The 22,945-nt window shown below is 32.2% G+C and overlaps 1 protein-coding gene and 2 long non-coding RNA genes across 4 annotated transcripts; all 3 read right to left on the minus strand.

The window, feature by feature from the left end:
- Nucleotides 1-93: 93 nt before the first annotated feature.
- Nucleotides 94-2,494, minus strand: LOC139485977 (uncharacterized). 2 transcript variants are annotated; one of them, XM_071270660.1, is made up of 3 exons: nt 2,335-2,494; nt 1,272-1,486; nt 94-588 (listed from the first exon to the last, which is right to left on the minus strand). In XM_071270660.1, exons 1-3 carry the CDS (start codon nt 2,393-2,395, stop codon nt 553-555), a joined length of 312 nt encoding a protein of 103 aa, XP_071126761.1. In that variant the 5' UTR covers nt 2,396-2,494; the 3' UTR covers nt 94-552. The 2 variants fall into 2 exon arrangements, with proteins under 2 accessions (XP_071126761.1, XP_071126760.1); XM_071270659.1 differs by having other exon boundaries at nt 1,268-1,486; nt 2,335-2,493.
- A 3,090-nt stretch (nt 2,495-5,584) lies between these two features.
- Nucleotides 5,585-10,270, minus strand: LOC139485978 (uncharacterized). Its single transcript, XR_011655441.1, has 3 exons — nt 10,154-10,270; nt 8,599-8,841; nt 5,585-6,824 (listed from the first exon to the last, which is right to left on the minus strand). It is a non-coding gene; the product is annotated as an uncharacterized lncRNA (long non-coding RNA).
- Nucleotides 10,271-13,376: 3,106 nt separating this feature from the next.
- LOC139485979 (uncharacterized) lies at nt 13,377-15,796 on the minus strand. Its single transcript, XR_011655442.1, has 3 exons — nt 15,708-15,796; nt 14,319-14,561; nt 13,377-13,712 (listed from the first exon to the last, which is right to left on the minus strand). It is a non-coding gene; the product is annotated as an uncharacterized lncRNA (long non-coding RNA).
- Between the last annotated feature and the right edge of the window lie 7,149 nt (nt 15,797-22,945).

Genomic DNA, 22,945 nt, shown 5'->3' on the forward strand with positions numbered 1-22,945 from the left:
CGTATCTCATGGAAGATTAACATATATGTATATTTAGTACAACATTTCTCAAATTGAAAAAGCTATTTAAATAAACAGTGTAAAAACATAAAAACGGGTTTTCAGAAACTTTAATGTTGATACAATTTTTTTATTTTTTAATGTAGCCCAAAACACAATCACACACTGATGCACCTAAAATATCAAAATATGCAATTTTTAAAATCTGAGTATTGTCAATACCAAATGCAACTTTTTTTTGAAAATTGTATTTCTACAATACAACAAAGTAGACAAATAGGGTTGACAATGTCAAAATCAATTTGAACCTAGATATAACGGACGTATTCTTGCCATATCCAGTAGATATTGGCGCCGATTTGTTCTGTACCTCTTCATTACCACCGGTCCCATAAGGCAGCCTTATAATACAAATTTGCCCTTTAGTGAAATTGCTTGTTTGCATGTTCAGACTTCCTATTTTATCGTTAAGGAAGCTTACTAATATTTCTCTATTCTCATTTAACATATTCAGATTTTTGGAACAACCAGCCTCGGTTCCGTTTTCAACTTTTAAACATCCACTGATTGTAACTGCCGTAGGTATATCTGTAATTAAAAATATGTAAAAGGTCGTTATAACTATTTTAGACAAACCCATATTTATTATAATGTACATGTATGAGATATACATGTATATGTGTAAGAACTATAGATTTGTTGGTATAAAAAAGAATATGTTGTAAAATTTCAAATGACATAACTCTCCACAAGAGACAAAAAAGAGACACAGAGATTAACAACTATAGGTCACCGTACGGCCTTCAACAATAAGAAAATCTCATACCGCATAGTCAGCTATAAAAGGCCCCGAAATGACAAATTCAAACGAGAAACTTAACGGCCTAATTGATGTACAAAAAATGGTGCATGTTATATTCTTCTTAAAATATTGATGAATATCCGCTCTACATGTTCAAAGGGTGGTTTTGACGTCCCACATTCAAAATCTTGAATAATTTGTTAAGAGCACAACTGTTGAAATAATGAATTTATGGATGTACTTTGGTAAAATTAAAAAAAGATCAAGAATTCATTATTGTTTCCATAAGTCAAAAGAGTATTAGTTAAGGAACAAAAGATAAAATATATATGGGTTATGAATCTCCTTTTCGAGATATTTGACACAATTGTGAGATCAAGGACAGAAGGAGGTAAGGTAAAAAGAAAACAAAGATACCGAAACACTATAGAGTTGTAACTTTGCCTGTTCGATAAAAATACTTACCTACCCCGAAGTATGCTTGACTCAGAACTACATCCCCGTTGATTGTCCCACATTTGTTCTTTCTGTGTTCACATGAGAGGAGAGTGTTTGCTGTATTTTTGTTTACACATTCTCGATTACGTAAGGCAGAAATTTTGTCAATATAATTTTGGAAATTGTCTACATTATAAGCAGCACTGAGATCAGCTTTGATATCTACACACAGGGCGCATTGCATTCCTGAAAAACAAAAATAAAAACTTAGTTCATATCATATAAAATACTATGGAATCAAAATATTTAAACACGTGTTTGTATGTCTTTTTGTGGTTTTAATGTTAGTATGCAATGGCTTTGTCGATCTATTTTCGACTTACTCTTTTGCTGTTTTTTTTGGTAACTTCCGTTTCCTGTTTACTTTGTGGCATGAAATGACGAAACACATTAACAACTGTTTTCGGATATGAAACATAATTGGAGATTATTGGAGAAACATCTGAATAAAAAAACATATTTCTAAATTAGACGTTTATAGGTAGAAATATGGTCGATATGTTGGAACCAGGGCTTGTAGCATAAATCAGAGATAAATCAATACGACATACGCGCGTTTCGTCTACATGAGACTCAACAGTGACGCTCAGCTCGAAATAGTTAGAAAGCCAAACAAGTACAAAGATGAAGAGCATTGGGGACACAAAATTCCCCCAAAATGTGTCAAAGACAGCTAAGGTAATTTATGCCTAGGATAAGAAAATCTTTAGTATTTCGAATAATTCATACTTTTGCAAACGGTAAATTTATAAAAATGACCATTTAACTGACATTCATGTCAACATCGAAGTGCTTACTACTGGGCTGGTGATACCCTCGGGGACGAAACGTCCAACAGCAGTGGGGTAAATAATACCAAAAGTGTTTACCGAACAAATTTAAACATTCTATCGTGGATGCACATAATCAACACCATATGTGCATGGCAACTAATATATTATGCAACCAAATTTTACTTTTAAGTATATCAGATATTTAACAAGTATTGAATATGATAATTCAATCATCGGATTAATACATTTTTAAAAGCTTACCTGATGTTAGATGTAAAACCGAAGCCATGCTTACTAATAAGACAATTAGTTTAAACATCATTTCTGTTACAAACAGCTATAGACAGAACACTATAAATTATGGTTTGTATCCTTCAACAATGTAAAATGACTAATTCTGAATCATCTGATATATTTTTGTTTGGAATAATTCACAATTATTCGACTGCATATGAGAAGGAAGTACTTCAACAATAATAGATCAATACAAAGGATTTTAAACTCTCACTTCCTTTGTTTTTGCCGGTTTGGTCGAGGTCCAAAATTGCTTATTTTATGGTAATGTTCGGTTGGGGGAAAGGGGGTACATATGTACCTAATTTGTGAAATATAAAACGCAACAGTTTTGACCATGTTCCATTAAATTTCACAGAAAGTCTGCACCCTATCAGTATGGATTTGGAATCCCAGTATGTTGTTATCGGTCACTCGTTCCTTGCCATTGCATTTGTGAATCATCTAAGGTGACCGTATCCCATATTTTGTATATAATTGTTTTTATATTTTTTATTTTTATATTTAGGAGAAGCGAATTAGGTGAGAGTGACTGTTGGTATTTTTGATTACATTGCATTTATTTTTGGGCAATGTCAACCTTTTTGTAGTAAAACCCGTTACGTTCACGCTTGGAAACTGGGAAGGCAAAAACTCACATTTAACTTGTATAGATACAGTGTGTTGAATGTCCTCCTTTATACCTTAACCATGGTGGTGATATCAAAGGCGGAAGATACAGAAATTACATACAATCGGAACTTCATGTGACAAATAACATCGGTATCGTTATCGAAATTAACCCGGAACTTGTTACTTATATTTATATTATATATCAATAGGGCATTATTTAACCCCAATCTCTTGAACAAATGAGATAGTTAAGAGTGTATATCTGTATGTTTGAACCTGTAAAAGTGCCTTCGTTTTGTTAAGGATGTACTTAGGTGAGGTTTTGGAATTTGTGTCAAATGTTCGGACTCCTTGGTGTTTTTCCATACAATACAATGTAAAATATTTTGCCCCATAACACCCATTTACTTTTTCATATAAGACTTAATAGCTCATGAAAGGTCATTTACCAAAATTTTAGAAGATTCTTGATTTTCTTTCGTTTGTTTTGAGACCCAAATAATACCAAACAGAAAATATAAGGTAAAAGTCCGAGTAAGCCTTTTCCCGCCATATTTTAAATCTCAAATATCTCGAAAAGGAGGTCCATAACCTATCAATATTTTTAGCTAATCTGTATCCTTAATTGATGTCTTACCAGCTTATAGTATCAATTTTAATTTCCTAGTTTCTTAATTTTTACCTTACCTCACCTCACCTAAGTATATCCATTAAATTAATTTGTTAATTGCCATATGAAATATGAATACTTACCTTACATGGTACTTTTCTAAATTTTAATTGGATGATAGCGACCGTAAAATTCACTTTCGTCCGGTCGGTAACTAAGGAAGCCGATATTTTGAATACTGGAATGTATTTGCATGTGACTTGTTTAATTATGATAATAATAAAAAAACAGCACTTAGAAATCTTCTTTGATCAATTTGTGTTCAATTCGGACGTAAACAAGAACCTAGGTAACACCGGTTAAATTAATAGGGTACTGATTTACATGAGTAATCCGGATATTTAAAGGAAAATCTCATATGAATTATAAAAATGAGACGCATTTGATTGTGAGAGAGCAACCTATCAACAGAAAAAAGCAACACAATTTATAAGCAGAAGGGTTTATTACATCATGTATATCTTAAGTTAGAGAGTTAAACAGATTACAATAAACATGTTTATGAACATTTCGCACAAAATATTGATGTGCAATTTACTGTTATTATAAAACAAGTAGCTTGATTTATTTATTCCTTTATGTTCAGCAAGAAATTGAACGCTTAAATATGACTTAACATAGAAGGTGGTTATCATAGTTAAATATGTGTTTTCTTATTTTCTGTTTGTAAGAGAGATAACAGATTGATTGTCAGAGTGTGGACTAAATACTGAACGACTGTATAAAAGATTCAAGAGGGACATTCAAACTCATAGATTGAAAATAAACTGACAACGCCATGGCAAAAAACAAAAGAAAAGAAAAACAGAAAAATAATAGTACACAAGACACAACAAAAAAACTAAAGAGCAAGCAACACGATCTCAGGTTTTCAGGAAGAGTATACAGATCCTGTTCCACGTGTTGAATCCGTCGTGTTGCTCATGGTATTACAATCCCTGTTAATAGTCTAATTCGGTAGGTCACATTCGTCAAAAGAAAACAGGATTATAGGATTTTGTGAAACAAATATTCAATGGCGGTTTGTAACTCTTGGTTTAATAGCTATTATGTGAGTAGCAACCCTCTATCAAGGAAGTTATGATAGGAAATACAAGCCCGGGAATATCGTATGTTAGCATACACTTTTAAAAATTCAGGAGTGATTATTGTCTTTAATTTACCAGAAAGCTAGTTTTTTGTCGACCTCGTAATTATTTCAATATTTTATTGATATTAACTAACTTTTGATAATGAAATTTTGCTTTTTATCAGAGTCGTGTCTTTTATGTTTTAAACCGGACCAAAATTACACAACGTTGAAGGTCCTATGCTTACCAGGAATTTGATAACATATCTATTCTTTGGTCTTTAAATTGTCACCAAAACCACATGTCTTTTTCTTTGTCAAAAAGATGAAAGTCCAACAACAAATATGTAATGTGTGTATATTTTATTTTTATGCCCCACCTACGAAAGTAGAGGGGCATTATGTTTTCTGGTCTGTGCGTCCGTTCGTCCGTTCGTTCGTCCGTCCGTCTGTTCGTTCGTCTGTCCGTCCATCCGTTCGTTCGTCCGTCTGTCCCGCTTCAGGTTAAAGTTTTTGGTCAAGGTAGTTTTTGATGAAGCTGAAGTCCAATCAACTTGAAACTTAGTACATATGTTCCTTATGATATTATCTTTCTAATTTAAAAGACAAATTAAACTTTTGACCCCTATTTCACGGTCCACTGAACATAGAAAATGAAAGTGCGAGTTTCAGGTTAAAGTTTTTGGTCAAGGTAGTTTTTGATGAAGTTGAAGTCCAATCAACTTGAAACTTAGTACAAATGTTCCCTATGATATGATCTTTTTAATTTTAATGCCTAATTATATTTTTTACCCATTTTCACGGTCCATTGAACATGGAAAATGATAGTGCGAGTGGGGCATCCGTGTACTTTGGACACATTCTTGTTTGTTTTAGATTCCTTTTTGGGTACTTGTACTATATATGTGTTTCGTCTAAAGTGACCGAACAGGTTGAACAAACGCTCCCTACGCGACATTCAACAGACAATTTTACATTCCAGTAGTAAATAAAAACTCACATCGCTTTCGTAAAACTTTCTGTCAAACGTAAGCAACACTTTAAAACTTATATTTATTTATATGTAATGTTAAGATTTGATATTGAGAAAAAACTTTTCAAATTATAGAGATTCTTATGTCACATTTTTTTATTTTGTTTACCTGATATTCCACGAAACTTTTGGCCGACAATGAATTAAAAGTAAACTGCAGGGGAAGAGCCAAAGTCTAATAAAGATGTGCGATGCAAACTCAATGAATACAGCTTCAAAAAAAGTTATAAGTAAAACGCATATTTTTGAACATTATTTTTGACTATGCGGTAAAGACATTGCTCAATGTTGAAGACCTTAGAATGATCTATAGTTTTTAATTTCTGTGGCATTTGTTTTTTTTTGTGGATAGTTGTCTTATAAGCAATTATACTACATCTTCTTTTTTATATGTAAATAGCTATATTTATAGATAATATTTTCAGACAAAATTGCTGTTCATTTCCATTTAATTGATTTTAACAGACAATTAAGATGGTACCAAACACCTTCAAGTTGACTAAAATTATTTTGCTCATTTAATTTTCATAAATATTTGACAAAATATTCACTGTGATCCTTTGACAAAAATATAACATTTTAAAAATCTTGAACCACACAATTGATCAGAAAATATTTTTGTAGTTTTGTGATAGTTTTATCAACTCCAATAAGGCATATATTCCTCAACAAGAAAATGTGATTAAAATGTTCAGCTGATTTTTACAGAGTTATCTCTCTTTCGTGTTATGTATCACTTTAAATTACCATACTTGTTGAAAGGATTTATAAATGAATGACCTGTCTAATTTACAATTATGTAAAAAGGATATAACCATGACACAACAAGCACATGACGAAACCCTGCAATAAGTATTCTTTTGACGCATTAAAGCCCCATGTACTTAAGTTGTTGGCTTTATTAACACAAAATTTTCCATCAACTTCTCCGATTTGCGAAGAAATTATTTCTTTGAAGAAGTTAGATAAAACACCTCTCTGTTGATCAATTATCCGTTTGTTTCGATAACATCCTCTTTCTAATGTCCTCTCTACTACGAAACATCCTCTGATGTGGAAATGTATAGGAAAATCTATAATATAAAATGTGATTGAGATTGTCGTCAGACATTGGTTTAAAAGAAAATGAAATAATAATAATAATAATAATAATTAATGTTAATACTGTGAAAAATACTTTTCAAGTTTCAGAACTGAGTCTATAGTTTACATGGAAAAATGACTTTTAAGGTCACTTTATTTGAGTTAGACCAATGCAAATATTGGAATAAACGGGAGATAATTCAATATGAAGTTAAACTGAATGAAACGTACGAAATTGCGAAGTTCACCGTCTCTGAGAACTTATACATTTTGGCTTTCGATGTTTTGGTTTAAAGAATTCCTGATGAAATTAAACCAAAAAAGCTTTCAAACGTGTCTGAAAAAACAAATGCAAATCGAGACAAATATCAAACAAAAGTAAACAGCGTCGTCGTTTACAAAAGCACTGGACAACAATAGTACTGCTGTTATTAACAGAAAAATGCAACCATCTTATCCAACGTCAATGTTAACTCTATGTTAAATTTCAAAAGGAAAACCTGACCGAATTTTGTACTAGATTGTGCTTCCAGAGAATATTGGTTTGCCCAAACATTTCAGCTTGGCATTATTAACATTTATGTCAAATGTTCTGTCGACCTATATTCTGTATTTGAGTCGTCTTTTCTATGAACCATTGTGATTTTCGAATTCACTAAGTAATTTTAAATACTTTTAAATGGTTTATTTTATGTCAAACAGTGCCAAAATCAAAAACCATAAGAAATAGGAAGAGGATGAACAAAAAATCTACTTCATGTCCATTCAATTTGAAAATGGATTTTAAATGTGAAATAGGGTTACGAATGTGTGTGATCGAAAATTACCGTACATGTACCTGCATAAAATATAGAATAACAAAAATACCGAATTTAAAAAAAAATGAAGTAGAAAGTCCTTTAGAAAATGGCATATTTAAAAACACATCAAACGAATGGAAAGCAACTGCCATATTTCAAACTTTGTACAGGCATTTGTCAATGTAGAAAAGGGTGGATTAAGGTGGTATGGGAGTCTAAATTAAAAATGATCAAATTGTTTCATACTTGCCAAAACGTATAAATTGATATATGTTCAAAAATATAATGAAAATGATACATCGCGCATTTTCTCAATCTATATTTTGTGACAAAATGACGTATTTTGTAGGGATAATACAGGAAAAAGCATCATCAAGCTAAACTATATGAAAAATTGCAAAATAGAATACGAGAAGGTATATCTTTGAGAAAATGCTTTGAGAATATCAAAAGAAAAGATAGGGTCACAGTGCTTTTTTTTCGGTAAAAATACAAAATAGCAAAATTCCGTGAAGATTCTTTCAGAAAATGCACTATTTTAGAGGTACCTCCCATTAAAAGACCAATTTCAAAATATTAAAAATCAAGCAGAAATAATCTACAATTGTAAAAATATTAATATTTATAAGTAATAATCTTTAAATCAGGTGGAACAGTAGTAACACAGACTTATTTTTAACTTATTACCATTTTATTTTATGCTATCTGGTAAATGCGATTAAACAAATATCAAAATAATAAACCATCCTTCCTATTGAAGTACAAATTATTAAAAAAAATTGTACGATTGCAATATACATATCTTTTGAAAATAAAGTTATGTAACGTTGCACCTTGTTCATGTAGTTATTTACATTTTCAGACAACCTTTTTTAAAGATATTCTGGGTAAGGTTAACAGAAGCAATCTCTTTGAGCGCCCGACATTTATAAAGTTTTTTTTTCATTTAATGTTGAAACAGTACCTTTTACATCAACAAGTTGGGTCTGTATGGAAATATTCACTGTTCCAACCAATCTGCCACATGTATTTACTTGATCGTGACCAGGAGCTTCCATACAGTTGTGCAATTTAACGCCTAAATCAGGTTTAGCTGTTTGTGCTTTTTCGCATTCTGGATTTCCGTGCGTTGAATCAAAACGCTGTAACACAAACGGGACAGACGGACTCTTCAATAAAGCGTCTGTACATTTGATACACTCTATTCCTGTTGAAAATTGATAGATTATATTAACGAACAAAGCTCACGTTACTAAATTTTTGAACATTATAATACAACACACTTTAAATCAAGTTGTCCTAATGTAGCTCCATTCATTAAGAACAGATCAGACAATGTATACCTAATTCAAAGTTTAGTTTCAAAGTTTTTAGTATCAAATGTTGTAGTTTGTAAAACTATTAATTGGTTATTCAGCGTTTGCTGAAGGTTATTATTTTATAAAGGCATCATTCATTTTTTCTTGCTTACTTGAAGATGTCTGTTTTAAATTTTCAAGTCATGACAACGAACCGTCAAAATGTATTAAACAAACTCAACATAATATTTTTAGGGGTGGTTTTTCATTCCTTAACGTAAAATTGTAACTCAGCGGTACTTAGTTGATGTATATATCTAGGTCATATATCTATGGTGAGTTTCAAATCTATGGAAAATATCACGTTAACCATCCAAAATCTATGGCAGATATTTTACAATGTAATTTCCTAATCTATGGCGGATTTTTTGTTGTTTTCAAATCCATGGCAAAGTTTGTGCAAATGGAAAACAATGCGAGCCATATAAAAATAAACATTTGTTTATATGTGCACGATACCTGTTTAACCCATTCATTAAAACAACTAGTAAGTAGTTTTCTATATAAAAAAAAAGAAAAAAAAAGATAACAGTTTTAATTTTCAAATAACTATTTTTCTAAAATATCCAGTACTAAAACAGTGGTGCATTATTCATCATAGGATTCGCTCTGTACATCATATTTTGTCCCGTTTCCTGATAATAAGTTACAGCTTCCTTTAAACCATCCGCGAAGAGTTGTCGAGGGAAATACCTCCATCAGAAATTAAGTTCAAATCTTTGGGTTCCGCCTTCGTTATTGTCGTCGACGATGTAATACCCGGTATAGCGCTATTTAAATGTGACGTTATATGTTACTCTTTTCCCCGGTAAATACCGCAATTTCAAGATCTGCCATAGATTTGGAGAAAACAATAATCAGCCATAAATTTGAGTTGTTTTGCGTTTGTAACGTCACATTAGCCATAGATTAGAATCTACCATAGATTTTGAACCCGCCATATATATAGGTTTGAGTACTATATATATATATATATATAATTAAGAAGATGTGGTATGAATGCCAATGAGTTAACTCTCTGTCCAAGTCACAACGTATAAAAAGTTAACAACTATACGTCAAAGTATACCCTTAAACATGGACTATTGACCCACACAGAACAGCAAGCTATCAATTGCCCCGAAAGGACAAGTGTAGTATAATGAATCAATTTTTTCTTACCATAACCTTTTGTTGTGAAAAACAAAATTGTAATCAAAACCAAATACATCGTATGAACATAACAAACCAATTACAATACTAAGAATGAACACGATAATGTGAATTTAAGGAAATATTAATGTAGTGTGGGTTGATTTGAACCCAACAATGATTATCACCATATTATTACATATGTCGCATTTCTAAGTTCATTCAAATGAACATTTGTGTTTATCAAGTATATTCTTCCCGGCGAAAGGTTTCCAAAATACTAGTATATAACTTTAAGAACGACAATGTAATGCATATAAACGTCATGACTCTCATCATACTGACAATGGTGAACACGTCAATTGTTCACGATAAAGATATCTGCGACTTGTAGAAATGCATTTCCATATGAATATATATAATTCTCGGTATGTATTATCAAAAACGTCTAGCATAAACAGTCCTTTCGATGGTCCACAAAGTAAGTTAATTGTATAGTTTTACGTTAATAAAAGAACCTTAGTGAGCGCACTCACATACCCCACGTCCCCACATTGTCACTTGAGAAATAAAATAGCTGTTAGAAAACAAAATGAATCATAATTACTTCTCCATATGTACATCTACATAGTATGTCCTTACAAAGTTTCATGAATTTCTGTTGTGTGATTTCAGAGGAGTTGCGATGACAATCTGTTGCAGAGGTATATTGAAGCAAAAAAAAAAAAAAAATAAAAATAAAAAATCAAAGGAACGTAACTCTTACAAAAAAATTGAGACACAATTTCCTGTCGATATGCAAATCCACGTAGTATGTCCTTATTATCTATTAAGTTTCATGAAAGTCTGTTTTATGGTTTCAGAGGGGTTGCGATGACAAACTGTTGCAGTATTATATTGAAACAGATAAGTTCAAAGGGGCGTACCTCTTAGAAAAAAAAATTGAATCATAATTTCTTGTATATATGCACATATACGTAGTATATTCTTTTTATCTACAAAGTTTCATGAATCTCTGTTGTGTGGTTTCAGAGGAATTGCGATGACAAACTGTTGCAGTAGAATGTAAAAACAAATAAGTTCAAAGGGGCGTAACTCTTAGAAAAAAATGGAATCGTAATTTCCTGTCAATATGCACATCTGCTAAGTATGTCCTTAATATTCAAAAAGGTTTCATGAAATTCTGTTGTGTGGTTTCAGAGGAGTTGCAATGACAAACTGTTGCAGTAGTATATTGAAACAGATAAGTTCAAAGGGGCGTACCTCTTAGAAAAAAAAATTAAATCATAATTTCATGTCTATATGCACATCTGCGTAGTATGTCCTTATTATCTACAAAGTTTCATGAAATTCTGTTTTGTGGTTTTGAGAGGGGTTGCGATGACAAACCGTTGCAGTAGCATATTGAAACAGATGAGTTCAAAGGGGCATACCTCTTACAAAAACAAATTGAATCATAATTTCCTGTATATACAATGTGTGCACATCTACGTAGTATGTCCTTATTATCTACAAAGTTTCATGAAATTCTGTTTTATGGTTTCAGAGTGGTTGCGATGACAAACTGTTGCAGTAGTATATTGAAACAGATAAGTTCAAAGGGACGTACCTCTTAAAAAAAACGAATCCTAATTTCCTGTATATATGCACATCTACGTAGTATGTCCTTATTATCTACAAAGTTTCATGAAATTCTGTTTTATGGTTTCAGAGGGGTTGCGATGACAAACTGTTGCTGTAGTATATTGAAACAGATAAGATCAAAGGGACGTACCTCTTAAAAAAAGAATCCTAATTTCCTGTATATATGCACATCTGCATAGTATTTTCTTATGATAACGAAAGGTTTCATGAAATTGTGTGGTTTTAGAGGAGTTACAATGACAAGAAACAGGACTGATGGACGGACAGACGGTCAAAACATAAAACCTTCCGCAACTGCGTTGCGTGGGGGTACCATTAAGATGCACACCTCAATACATCTATAGCCTTTTCACTAATAAGTGTTATTGTCATTTTGTTTATTTTGGTTACATCTTCTGACATCAGACTGGGACTTTTCTTGAACTGATTTTTAATGTGCGTATTGTTATACGTCTACTTTTCTGCATTGGCTAGAGGTATAGGGGGAGGGTTGAGATCTCATAAACATGTTTAACCCCGCCGCATTTTTGCGCCTGTCCCAAGTCAGGAGCCTCTGGCCTTTGTTAGTCGTGTATTATTTTTAATTTTAGTTTCTTGTGTACAATTTGGAGTTAAGTATGGCGTTCATTATCACTGACCTAGTATATATATTTGTTTAGGTGCCAACTGAAGGACGCCTCCGGGTGCGTTAATGATTCATAAAAAAGTGAGGTGTATATAGATTGTTTGTATTTATATTCTGAATGTATTCATTATCTTAAACACACCATCATCCAGGGACTCTTTTACCACACATAATTATTCAGCTTTTTAAATAATTTTTAATTCACGTGGTACGTTTTCGTGTGATGTGGTAAACATTATTTAAAAAGATGAATACGTGTTTAGATTGTTTCCTTTGTTTCCGATTATGTAACGCTTGTCCTGTCTTGCTTGGAATCGTCTTTCATGTACAGCACGGATTTTTAAACCACATGGCATTATCTTTAAATGATAGTCCCATAAACAATTTCTATTGGTGTATGTTTTATCTTTTGTTTTATATTGCCTCATGCAATGACAGTCTATTTTTTATTTAACGTACCAGCAGACAATTATTTGACACACCAGCAGACAATTATTTTAACATTTCAGCTTATAAATGAAAGGTCACATAGCTTTTGTAACGTTTTTGCTATACATAACATAACTGAGCAAAACGTAATGTGTATCTAATAAAACTGATCAAATAATGAAGTTCATGTCTGACAATGAACTGAAAGGACAACTGCGCCGGCGGAAGTCCAAAGGTTTTCGATGCAAAATCCCATGAATACGGTTTAAAAAAAGTATAATGCATATTATGGGGCTATTTATAACTGGCTATGTCGTATGGGCTTCGTTCATTGTTGAAGGCCGGTTAACTCTTGTGTCATTTCGTCTGTTGTGAAGAGTTGTTTCATTTGCGATCATTCCACATTTTTCCTTTTTTATAAATTAAAAGAGATAATATATTCTGACAAAATTTAACTTAATTATCATTTGATTAATTGGACATTTGAAGTGTTTTGAACAGCCAATCATATGACTGAAATTGTGGAAGGCATTTACAAATGATTGATCTGTCTAATTTGCAATCATGTAATAGTTTTATTTATAAAAAGAATAAAACCAAGACACAAGCATATCAGGAAATCCTGCAATAAGTAATTTTTAGACGCATTAGTGCCCCATGTGCTTAAATTGTTGGAATTTGAGACATTAGTGCCCCATGTTCTTGAGCTGTTGGCTTTATTTACACATAATTTTGCATCAACTTCTCCAAATTGCAAAGACATGATGTCTTTGAAAAAATTAGACAAAACACCTCTCTGTTGATCAATGATCTGTTTGTCTCGGTAACATCCTCCTCTAAATGTATTCTCTACGACAAAACATCCTCTGATCAGAAAATGTATAGGAAAATCTATAACACAAAATATAATTGTAAGTGTCTCTAGACATTTGGTTAAAAAGAAAAACACAATCCTTCTCAGAATTAAATATGCGTTTGAATTGAGATAAATTAGTTCTACGTTTATATAGAAAATTAAGTATTCAGTACATTATATTTCAAACAGACCTCAAACAAATACTTGACTTTGTGTGAGATCATTTAATCTGAAATTAAAATTGAATAAAACGTTAAAATATTAATGAGAGTGTCAAGCTGATCATGTGTCAAGAATGTAGATGTTATGTGTGTTTGTGGTTTCAGGTTTCCTTGTGCAAAATTTGGAACGTCTTTTAGTACTGACACTTCCTTGGCTTAATGCGTCCCAATGTAAGTAAATGACCCCCCCCCCCCAAATAAAAACCCCATTTTGGACGTTGCCAATTATTTTTTTGAAATGACAATCGATACAAATTTCAAGCAAATTAAAGTAACCGACATTATGTATACAAAAGCACTATAGGGCACCTACCGCACTTACTGTTTTAACGAAAAGTTCAGTCAACAAAACGGATATCAATGGTAGCGAAATGAGGATTTTGAAAAGAGAAATTATTTCATTTAATGTTCAAACGGTACCTTTTACATCGACAAATTTGGTCTGTATGGACACATTCACCGTTCCTACCATTCGTCCACACTTGTTTACTTGATCGTGACCAGGAGTATCCAAACAGCTTAGCAATGTTACGCCTAAATCCGGTTTAGCTATATGTGCTTTGTCACATTCTGGATGTCTGTGTGTTGAATCAAAATTCTGTAGTACAAACGGGGTAGACGATCCCTTCAAAAAAGCGTCTGTACATTTGATGCACTCAATTCCTGTGGAAAATCAATAGATTTTATTAACTTGTGTAGCACACATTACTAAACCTTCTGACCTTTTATTACTACACACGTTAAATTGAGTTGTCCAAACGTTACTCCACTCCTTAGGGACATGCACTGGTCAAACTTCTTTTAAAGGCAGTTAAATCTTTTAAAACAATTGAAATTAAGTAAGTGCTTCAAATTAACGATGAAAAGACATATTGAATGTCATTGGTGTTCGCAATGTTAAATGGATCATCATGGTATATTTGGCGTTAGCCAATTTCCCTATTGTTAGGATACTATGATGGTAAAAAGATGCAGTTTGTCTTTTTATTCCAGATTCATAAAAATATTATAATAATAATAGTTTTATGCTCTGACACTAAATTCAAATTTTGGTATGCAAGTTTTTAGATTCAAGGGTAGTAATATTATTCAGTAGAACATTTGCGTGATGATGTTAATCGGCATTGATCTTTTTATAACTATTCATTGGTTATTCTCATTCGTCACAACTCGGTAAATTCCGTACCTTTATCTAACGGATAGAAGGAGAATAGCGGATTCACCCGAGGATTGCCGAATGCGGTTAGTCAGCATCGTCCTTTTCTGCATGAAGCTGGTTGAGTTTTCATTTCCATTCCTTGAATTAACAAATTGTTCTCAAACTTTAATTGCATTTTTCCTAAATCAAAGTAGCATGTTTTTGCACCTGTTCCAAGTCAGGAATCTGATGTATAGTAGTTATCGTTTGTTGAGTTGCTTCATAAGTGTTTTCGCGTTGCTCGTTTTATAAAAGATTAGACCGTTAAATGGTTTTCACTAGTAATTATTTTTGGGGCCCTTTATAGTTTTCTTTTCGTTATGATTCAGTGTTGAAGACCGTACTTTGACCTATAATGGTTTACTTTTATAAAATGTGACCTGGATGGAGAGTTGTCTCATTGGCACTCATACCACATCTTACTATATCTATAGACATTTATGGCTTTACTTTTCAGACCTTTTGTTTTTCATGCTTTGAATCATTGTAGTTATAAAAAAAAACGAATAGTGTAATCGCAAATCAACTTACATGCATGGTTTCTAATGACAGATGCTAAGACGGTTTATAGTTAAATGCATTCTTTTGATGATGTAAAATATTTAACTTACCGTAACATTTTCTTGTGAATAAGAAAACAGTTACCAAAACCAAAAAACATCGTGTGAACATAACTTTGAAATAACAATAGCTAATAATACATGTAGAAAATAGTATCTAGCTTTAAGGAAATATTAATGTAGTGTGGGTTGATTTGACCTCTCAATTATGATTATTGTTTTATTATAACAAATTTCCCATTTCAAACTGAACATTTGTGTGTATCAAATATAATCTTCCCACCGCAATGTTTCATTAAACTAATATATGATTTTCAGCATGATAATGTAATATAATTCATGATGAAATTTAAAATTTTTGCATGAGACAATGTAAGAAGTGTTTTTGTTAAAAGTAGGTCTGGAGTTATCAATTGTAGAGCGTTCTTATTCGTATAATTGTATTCTTTGCAAAAAAGGAGAAGACATTAATTTCAATTAATTTATTCCTCTTTATACTCGGTTCGCTTTCTACCTATTTTTTTATATGAGCGTCAAAGATGAGTATTATATATATGTAGACGAAACGCGCGTCTGGCAAATAAAATTAAAAGCCAGGGATGGTGTTTTCGCAGGTATCCTAAGATTCGTCCTAAGTCATAGATAAGACCAATTTTAGGATGGACTTAGGATCAAGTTAGAACACTCTTTGGTTGTATCTCGAAGCTATCTCAGACGTATCTTATGTTAGGACGTCATAAACATATCCCAAGTCGAAATTTTAAATCGTCAAATTTATTTTTTGATAAAACATTTATTAATGAATAAACCAATTAATAAAATTGTTTACGAATTTTATAGTTACAATTAAAGAATTCAATCTAATTAAAAAAAACGATCTCTCATCGCTTCCGTTTTCTGATGCTCCCACGCGACATATCAGAAAACGGGAGCGATGAGAGATCGGTTTTTAATTAGATTGTAAAGAATGAAATCCATGATTTCAAATGTAATACTAAAGTTATATCAAAAAGGATTGTAATTTAAACTGGAAAACAACTTGTTTTGAAATGAGACTTGAATTGGTAGTGTAATCGTAAACCAAAGTTCAAAGTTTAAAATCATGCATTATTTCTTTATATACGAGTCAAAACCGATGTTGCGTTTTATTTCATGTTAATTTTCAGGTAAAAAAATGAATAAAAAACGAAATCCAAACTTTACTATGTTAGAATGAAGATAGGATGATCCTAAGACAACTAATTAGGTGTCCTAAAGTTAGGAAGATAACAGCCATATATCGTAAATTAAGAGAGCTTGGAGAACACGACTTAGGATAAATACCTGTCATAAAATGGACTTAGGACACGTCCTAGTCCTAAGATAGCTTCGAGAACACCACCCATGGTACCTTTGAAAACTACTTTCGCAATTAATCAAATCACTATTGTATTCAAATGTATACAAAGAAAAAGTCCTATTAATAATTAAAAACCAATTGTTCAGAAAAACAATTGATGGTCTTTCAAAGAAATTTTGAAAAGAAGCTAGTTTCTTCATACTGATGAAATGAATAAATGGTTTCAATATACTTTTGAGTGAAATAAGTAAGATAATTAGCTACTTTCGGTGAAGTTTGATCACTTCTGGTCTCATATGATAGCTTTTTGCACACTGATTCCAGAAATAAATAGTTTCTATATACTTTTGCCTGTAAGCAAGGAGATAATTGGTTACTTCCGGTTTATCGAAAGTCACTTCTAGTTTACGTATCTGAATTACAAAATATATTGATTCCGACCTTGACCTTTTACCTTGACCTCATTTTCTAAGTTAGGACATAGGGACCTCAAATAAAAAGGTTCTAGGGTTATACGATTAAAGGTTTATGGGATAAAAAAGCATACCGACAAATATTTTGTGAAGGTAGATAACTTCCATAAAATTTCATCGAATCACTTCAATAAAAATTAGACAAAAATTCCTGAGGATGTAACTAACAATTTAGAAAAGAATTTTTTCAATATCTTTTTTGTTAAGAAGGAGATGAACTCACTTAATAAACAGTGAATAGGGAGATAACTCTTACAAAGAAAACTGTTCGGCTTCGAATAGATAAAAATAATTTAAAAAGCGCATTAACTGTATGATACTATATAAGAAATATCTTAGCAGCATATTGCGAAACAAAAAGTTTACGCGACAACAAAATATAGTGTAAGAAAAAATTTATAATAATTAAAAACCAATTGTTCGGAGAACAATTGAAGGTCTTTCCACACAAAACAATGTATTTTGATATGAAAGTAGTAAAATTAAGTTAAAAATGTCATTTCAATCGTCAAATGATAGCTTATTGTACGCTGATTCCCAAAATATATGGTTTCTATACAATATTTGTAAATAAAGGAGTTAATTTGTTTCGGTTTGAAAAAAATTTTTTCCGATAATATTTGAATATTTACTTGACACTGGTTTCAAACATATCTGGGTATATATACTTTTATATTAATAAAGTACAAAAATAGCTAGTTTTGGTTTTCACATTGTCACTTCCGCTTGCTTTTTTCAAAATTAAATGGTGATATCTATAATAGGTTATGAGGCCCAAACTCCTGCTGAAAATTTCCAAATCTCCAGTTGTGGCTTGACAACTCTGTCACATGTATGCCTATTGCCAAAAGTTTTATGGCTTTATCATGTAAAAGCAGAGGTAAAAATCTAGAACTTCAAATTAAGCTATTGCCTTGAAATTAAAGGTCATAGACCAAGGACCTCAAATCAAAAGACCATAGGTCTGAATTAAATTTGGTTATTGAGTTATATCACCATACGCGTATTTTTAAATACAAGAGGGGAGAAAACTCCCTATTACATTCAATGTACCCTTGCAATCAAAATTTACATGTTACGACATGTCGCAACATACATATTAGTAAAACTAATTTGTCGATATCTTATACGATTTTTAGAAATAAGTGAAAATAAGCAAAATTCAAAAATTAGAATATGACCTTGACCTTGTATTATCCACTAAATCATAACAATAATGAAAAACAAATTAAAGTATATTCTCTTAATGGATATAGAAAAAGTTTGATTTTTATTCGACTTTCCTGTTACTTTGTAATGTTCAACTTGAAACATATTATGGCGAAGACAAATAAATATGCTACATCACGTATTGTGATAATTAAACTCATCATAGATACCAGGACTAAATTTTGTACATACGCCAGACGCTCGTTTCGTCTACAAAAGACTCATCAGTGACGCTCGAATCCAAAAAGTTAAAAGGGCCAAATAAAGTGCGAAGATAACCACATCAAAGAATGAAAGGACCACATCAAAAACTGACATTATGAAGTGTAAAATAGTCCGATAAGGGCCGATTTTGGCCTCAAATTTCAGGTTCATCTGACGGTAGATTTTGGACACTTTTTAAACACTTAAGTGTCTATTTTAGATATTTCCATTAGTTTATGTGAAATATCTTAACCGATTTAGTCATTAAAACGCTCCGATTCAAGCTTAAATATTAAAAATCTATCAAATATGCTAAAAAATGTAAAATTTAAGATGGTTTTCGTCAAAAATTTAACTGGTCGCATCTCTGTTCATCCTCAACCTTTATATATGTTGTGTATTATCATCAAATACAACTTACATTTCAATATTAAGAATGGACACAAATGCGGCCACTTTCATTGAAGACGGAAACCGTCTAAAATTTAACTCAAATGCTAAATTCAGAAGATTTCAGTTGTTTAGCATGACTTTGTGGTGCTAGTACTCCATATATGTGAATTGTATTGTCAAAAACAGACCGTATTTATGTAGCCGAAGCATTCTACTTTCCAATTAATAACTGAACGTTTACATTTTAACAATTTTGTAAAACTGCTATATTTTGCGCCAAAAAAGGGTCTTACTGGACATACTCCTTTTGAAACATCAATACGTAATGATAAAGCCATATACAGAATTGGCAAATCTTAATTATGAAATAACAAAGCCACATAATTTAATGAAACAACTACATAACATTAAGTCACATACACATCAAGTAATGTTAAAACCACATTGCCAAACGACACACCCATATTAAATAATGGTGAAACCATATCGTTGTTGGGATTACGCTTGTTCCACAATATTATTCTTTTCAACATGGATGGTGGAAAAGTCACATCACGTGATATTTTTCTGTACATCTACGTATGACGAGAGTTTATCAAATGCGAATTAACATACAGGATCGATTTCAACTGTTTCCTTTGAAAAATTCGACTTCCCATTTTTATGATGGTCCTTATTATTCCGGAAACTAAGAGTCAAGAGACAATACCATAAGTGGGTATTTTATGCATATCCTTGGTCCTCAGATTGCTAATTTCGGAAGTCGCCAGTTACCGTTGCGTGTGTGTGTAAGATTGTGGACCAGGAAAAAACGAACTATCGCGGAAATTTCGTGTCGATATGTAAGTGCTTCCTTTCTATTGGATAGAATTTCCTTATGTATATCATTTAATCTTCAACTTTGTCGTTTAATTTTGTAAGACAGCCAATATTAAATTGTTATCAAAGGTACCAGGATTATAATTTAGTACGCCAGACGCACGTTTCGTCTACATAAGACTCATCAGTGACGCTCATATCAAAATATTTATAAAGCCAAACAAGTACAAAGTTAAAGAGCATTTAGGATAAAAAATTCCAAAAAGTTGTGCTAAATACGGCTAAGGTAATCTATGCCTTGGATAAGAAAATCCTTAGTTTTTCGAAAAATTCAAAGTTTTGTAAACATTGTACCCCTCAAAATTAAGATATCGTCCTCTTTAAACCAGACAATGCTGATATGTGAATACATATGGTTCCACAGCATAACACATTTTATTTGCTGCTATAAATCTAAGTCTTAATTGTCAGCTATACATGTTTTCTTCTCGTGACACATCAGATCGCTATCTCTAATGAATTTGACATAACCGTTACAAGAACAGTGCTGTCAAATTGACAGCAAACCGTGTTTTCTGTATTATGAAGGCACATTCACACTTATTTGACCTACGACGTTATGTGCCTGTTAACCATAACTCATGAGCACTAAAAGGGAATATTATCAATTCGAAATTAATCTTAATTGACCTTCATTTTTTCATCGGTAACAACATGTTGAATTTTAAAAGCATTGGAAGAACGGTTGATCGCTTATTACACGGAAATGACATAAATTTCAAATTTGAAAGAGTATCAAGAACAATAACTCTACAAGCATTATCCTTTCAAAAAGGGCTAAGTCGACTCTTAGCTGATGAAAATGGAAAGTGCTCTCGCTTTGTAGATTTATTCATTTACTAGAATAGCCACGTGCATCAATCAACAAATTTTACCACACACGTGAGGTCATACGTTATGAAGTAGTATATATCGTTTAACGTTGTTGTTTACGAAACTCCAGAAGATTCGACTATTATAGATAAAAGTTACCTGTGTACCAATACCATGAATATGCATTATCAATGACCATGGCAAAATCTAATTGCTAAAATAGAGAGGACAAATCCGATATTCTACGGGATTGAAGGACATTAACTAGGTTTGGATTGTCCTAACCAATCAATAAACTTTGATTATTCACGTCTGGTAATATCTTCCAATCAGGTAGCAAGAAAAATTCACGCACTGACTGTCCATCGTTCAATTCTTAATATCGACTCCTAGGAGTCGATAATAACGGTTGAAGTGAAAATCGTTAATACTGATCTTGACCTTCATTCATTATCAATAGCCAGTGGCGTAGCTAGGTCATTTTTTCGTGTACGCCCGAACCTTGGCGAGGGGTCTGAGGACCCCAAACGGGCCAATGACAAACAATTGCTGGAATTGGCTGAGAGCTAGGGGGCGAAGTACCCGGAAGCTAACGAGTTATCGAAAATGGACACCATTCCTGTCATTAGACACTCATAAGTAGCAACATCGTTTAGAATCTAAATGGTTTATTTGGTATATTTAATTAATCATTTTGTTTATTTGAAATTATCATTGGATTCAGAGAAAATGTCAAAACCAGTAATTTTAAATTTCGTACATGAACATGTATTAATTAATCGTCAGAGATGTTCAGATGCAATGTTAGATATCGTAAAGGGCTCTGTTGAACCCTGGTTCTCGTCTAAGATTTTCCCCGCAAAAAGTGAATCCATTATCAGTCCGCTACTGGATTTTAAAAAATCAAACGCATATTTTTAGATATTTTTTTTTGATCTGGAATTGTAGTTTCGTCCCAAGTTTCATAACAATTTATCAAGGTTTATGCATTTATAATTTAAAAAATGCCATACGGTTTGTCAGTATAATACTGAAAAATGAATAAACAAATTTACTTTCAAAGTTGTAAAAAATGCTTGGATTCTGCGAAAATTTCAATTAATTCGATGAAGTTTCGACAAAGAAATTGTTGTGTCAAAATATTAACCCATGACTATTACTATTAGTATTTGTTAATTTTTTTCGTCAAACACGGGAAAATTAACATCAGTATTATGCTCTCAGTCAGTTTACTCTTTTGAACATATACAGTTTCTGTTCAACTTCGTTAAATTTCGCAAAGGTTTGGCAAAGTTCTTGTTTTTTTTTTTTTTTTTTTTTTTTTTTTGTCGTCAAAAATATGTCACAGGCTTCACAGAAAATGATCATAATCATAATATGATACGAATTTGCTGAACAGTAAATTTCGTCAATTTGATCCGCAATTACAAGCCAATGAAGGAAGAATTATAACTGAGCTTGTGTGCTTCTATAACAAGTTCTTTTTTCTTTTCTTTCGATTATTTTTTTTGTCAAAATTTACGTGTACGCCCGGGCGTTTTGGCGTAAATGTAGCTACGCGCCTGATAGCAACATATTGAATTTGAAACGCATTAATTGAACGGTTCATAAGTTATTGCGCAGAAAGTGCCTTTTATACAATTTATCCAGAACCTTATCTTCTGAACGTGAAAATCGCCATCATCAAACTTTACCTAATTATTGTCATCAGTGACAACATATTGAAATTGAAATGCATTGTTTAAACGTTTAATACGTTATTGCACGGAAATTGTTGGCAGCCGCCCACCGCCAGCAGTACTTCATCGAACTAATAACCAGATATGTCCTGTGAAACTGATACAAAATATAAATGGATACACATTTTTACCCGCGCTGGTGATAACTGCCTATAGTACTGCAACCAGAGTTCATTTTTTAAAACTTTAATGGTCCGGAAGAACACACACCTAAATAATATATCGATGGAAAGAGGAAAA

This window comes from Mytilus edulis, chromosome 8, assembly GCF_963676685.1.
Source record: "Mytilus edulis chromosome 8, xbMytEdul2.2, whole genome shotgun sequence".
Lineage (NCBI taxonomy): Eukaryota > Metazoa > Mollusca > Bivalvia > Mytilida > Mytilidae > Mytilus > Mytilus edulis.

Coding starts and splice junctions, on each gene's coding strand:
- LOC139485977 (XM_071270659.1), bottom strand. CDS start 2,395: ATGATGTTTAAACTAATTGTCTTATTAGTAAGCATGGCTTCGGTTTTA. Junction 1,487..2,334: donor GGTTTTACATCTAACATCAG/GTAAGCTTTTAA, acceptor TTTGTTTTTCAG/GAATGCAATGCGCCCTGTGT. Junction 589..1,267: donor TCAAGCATACTTCGGGGTAG/GTAAGTATTTTT, acceptor TTTTAATTACAG/ATATACCTACGGCAGTTACA.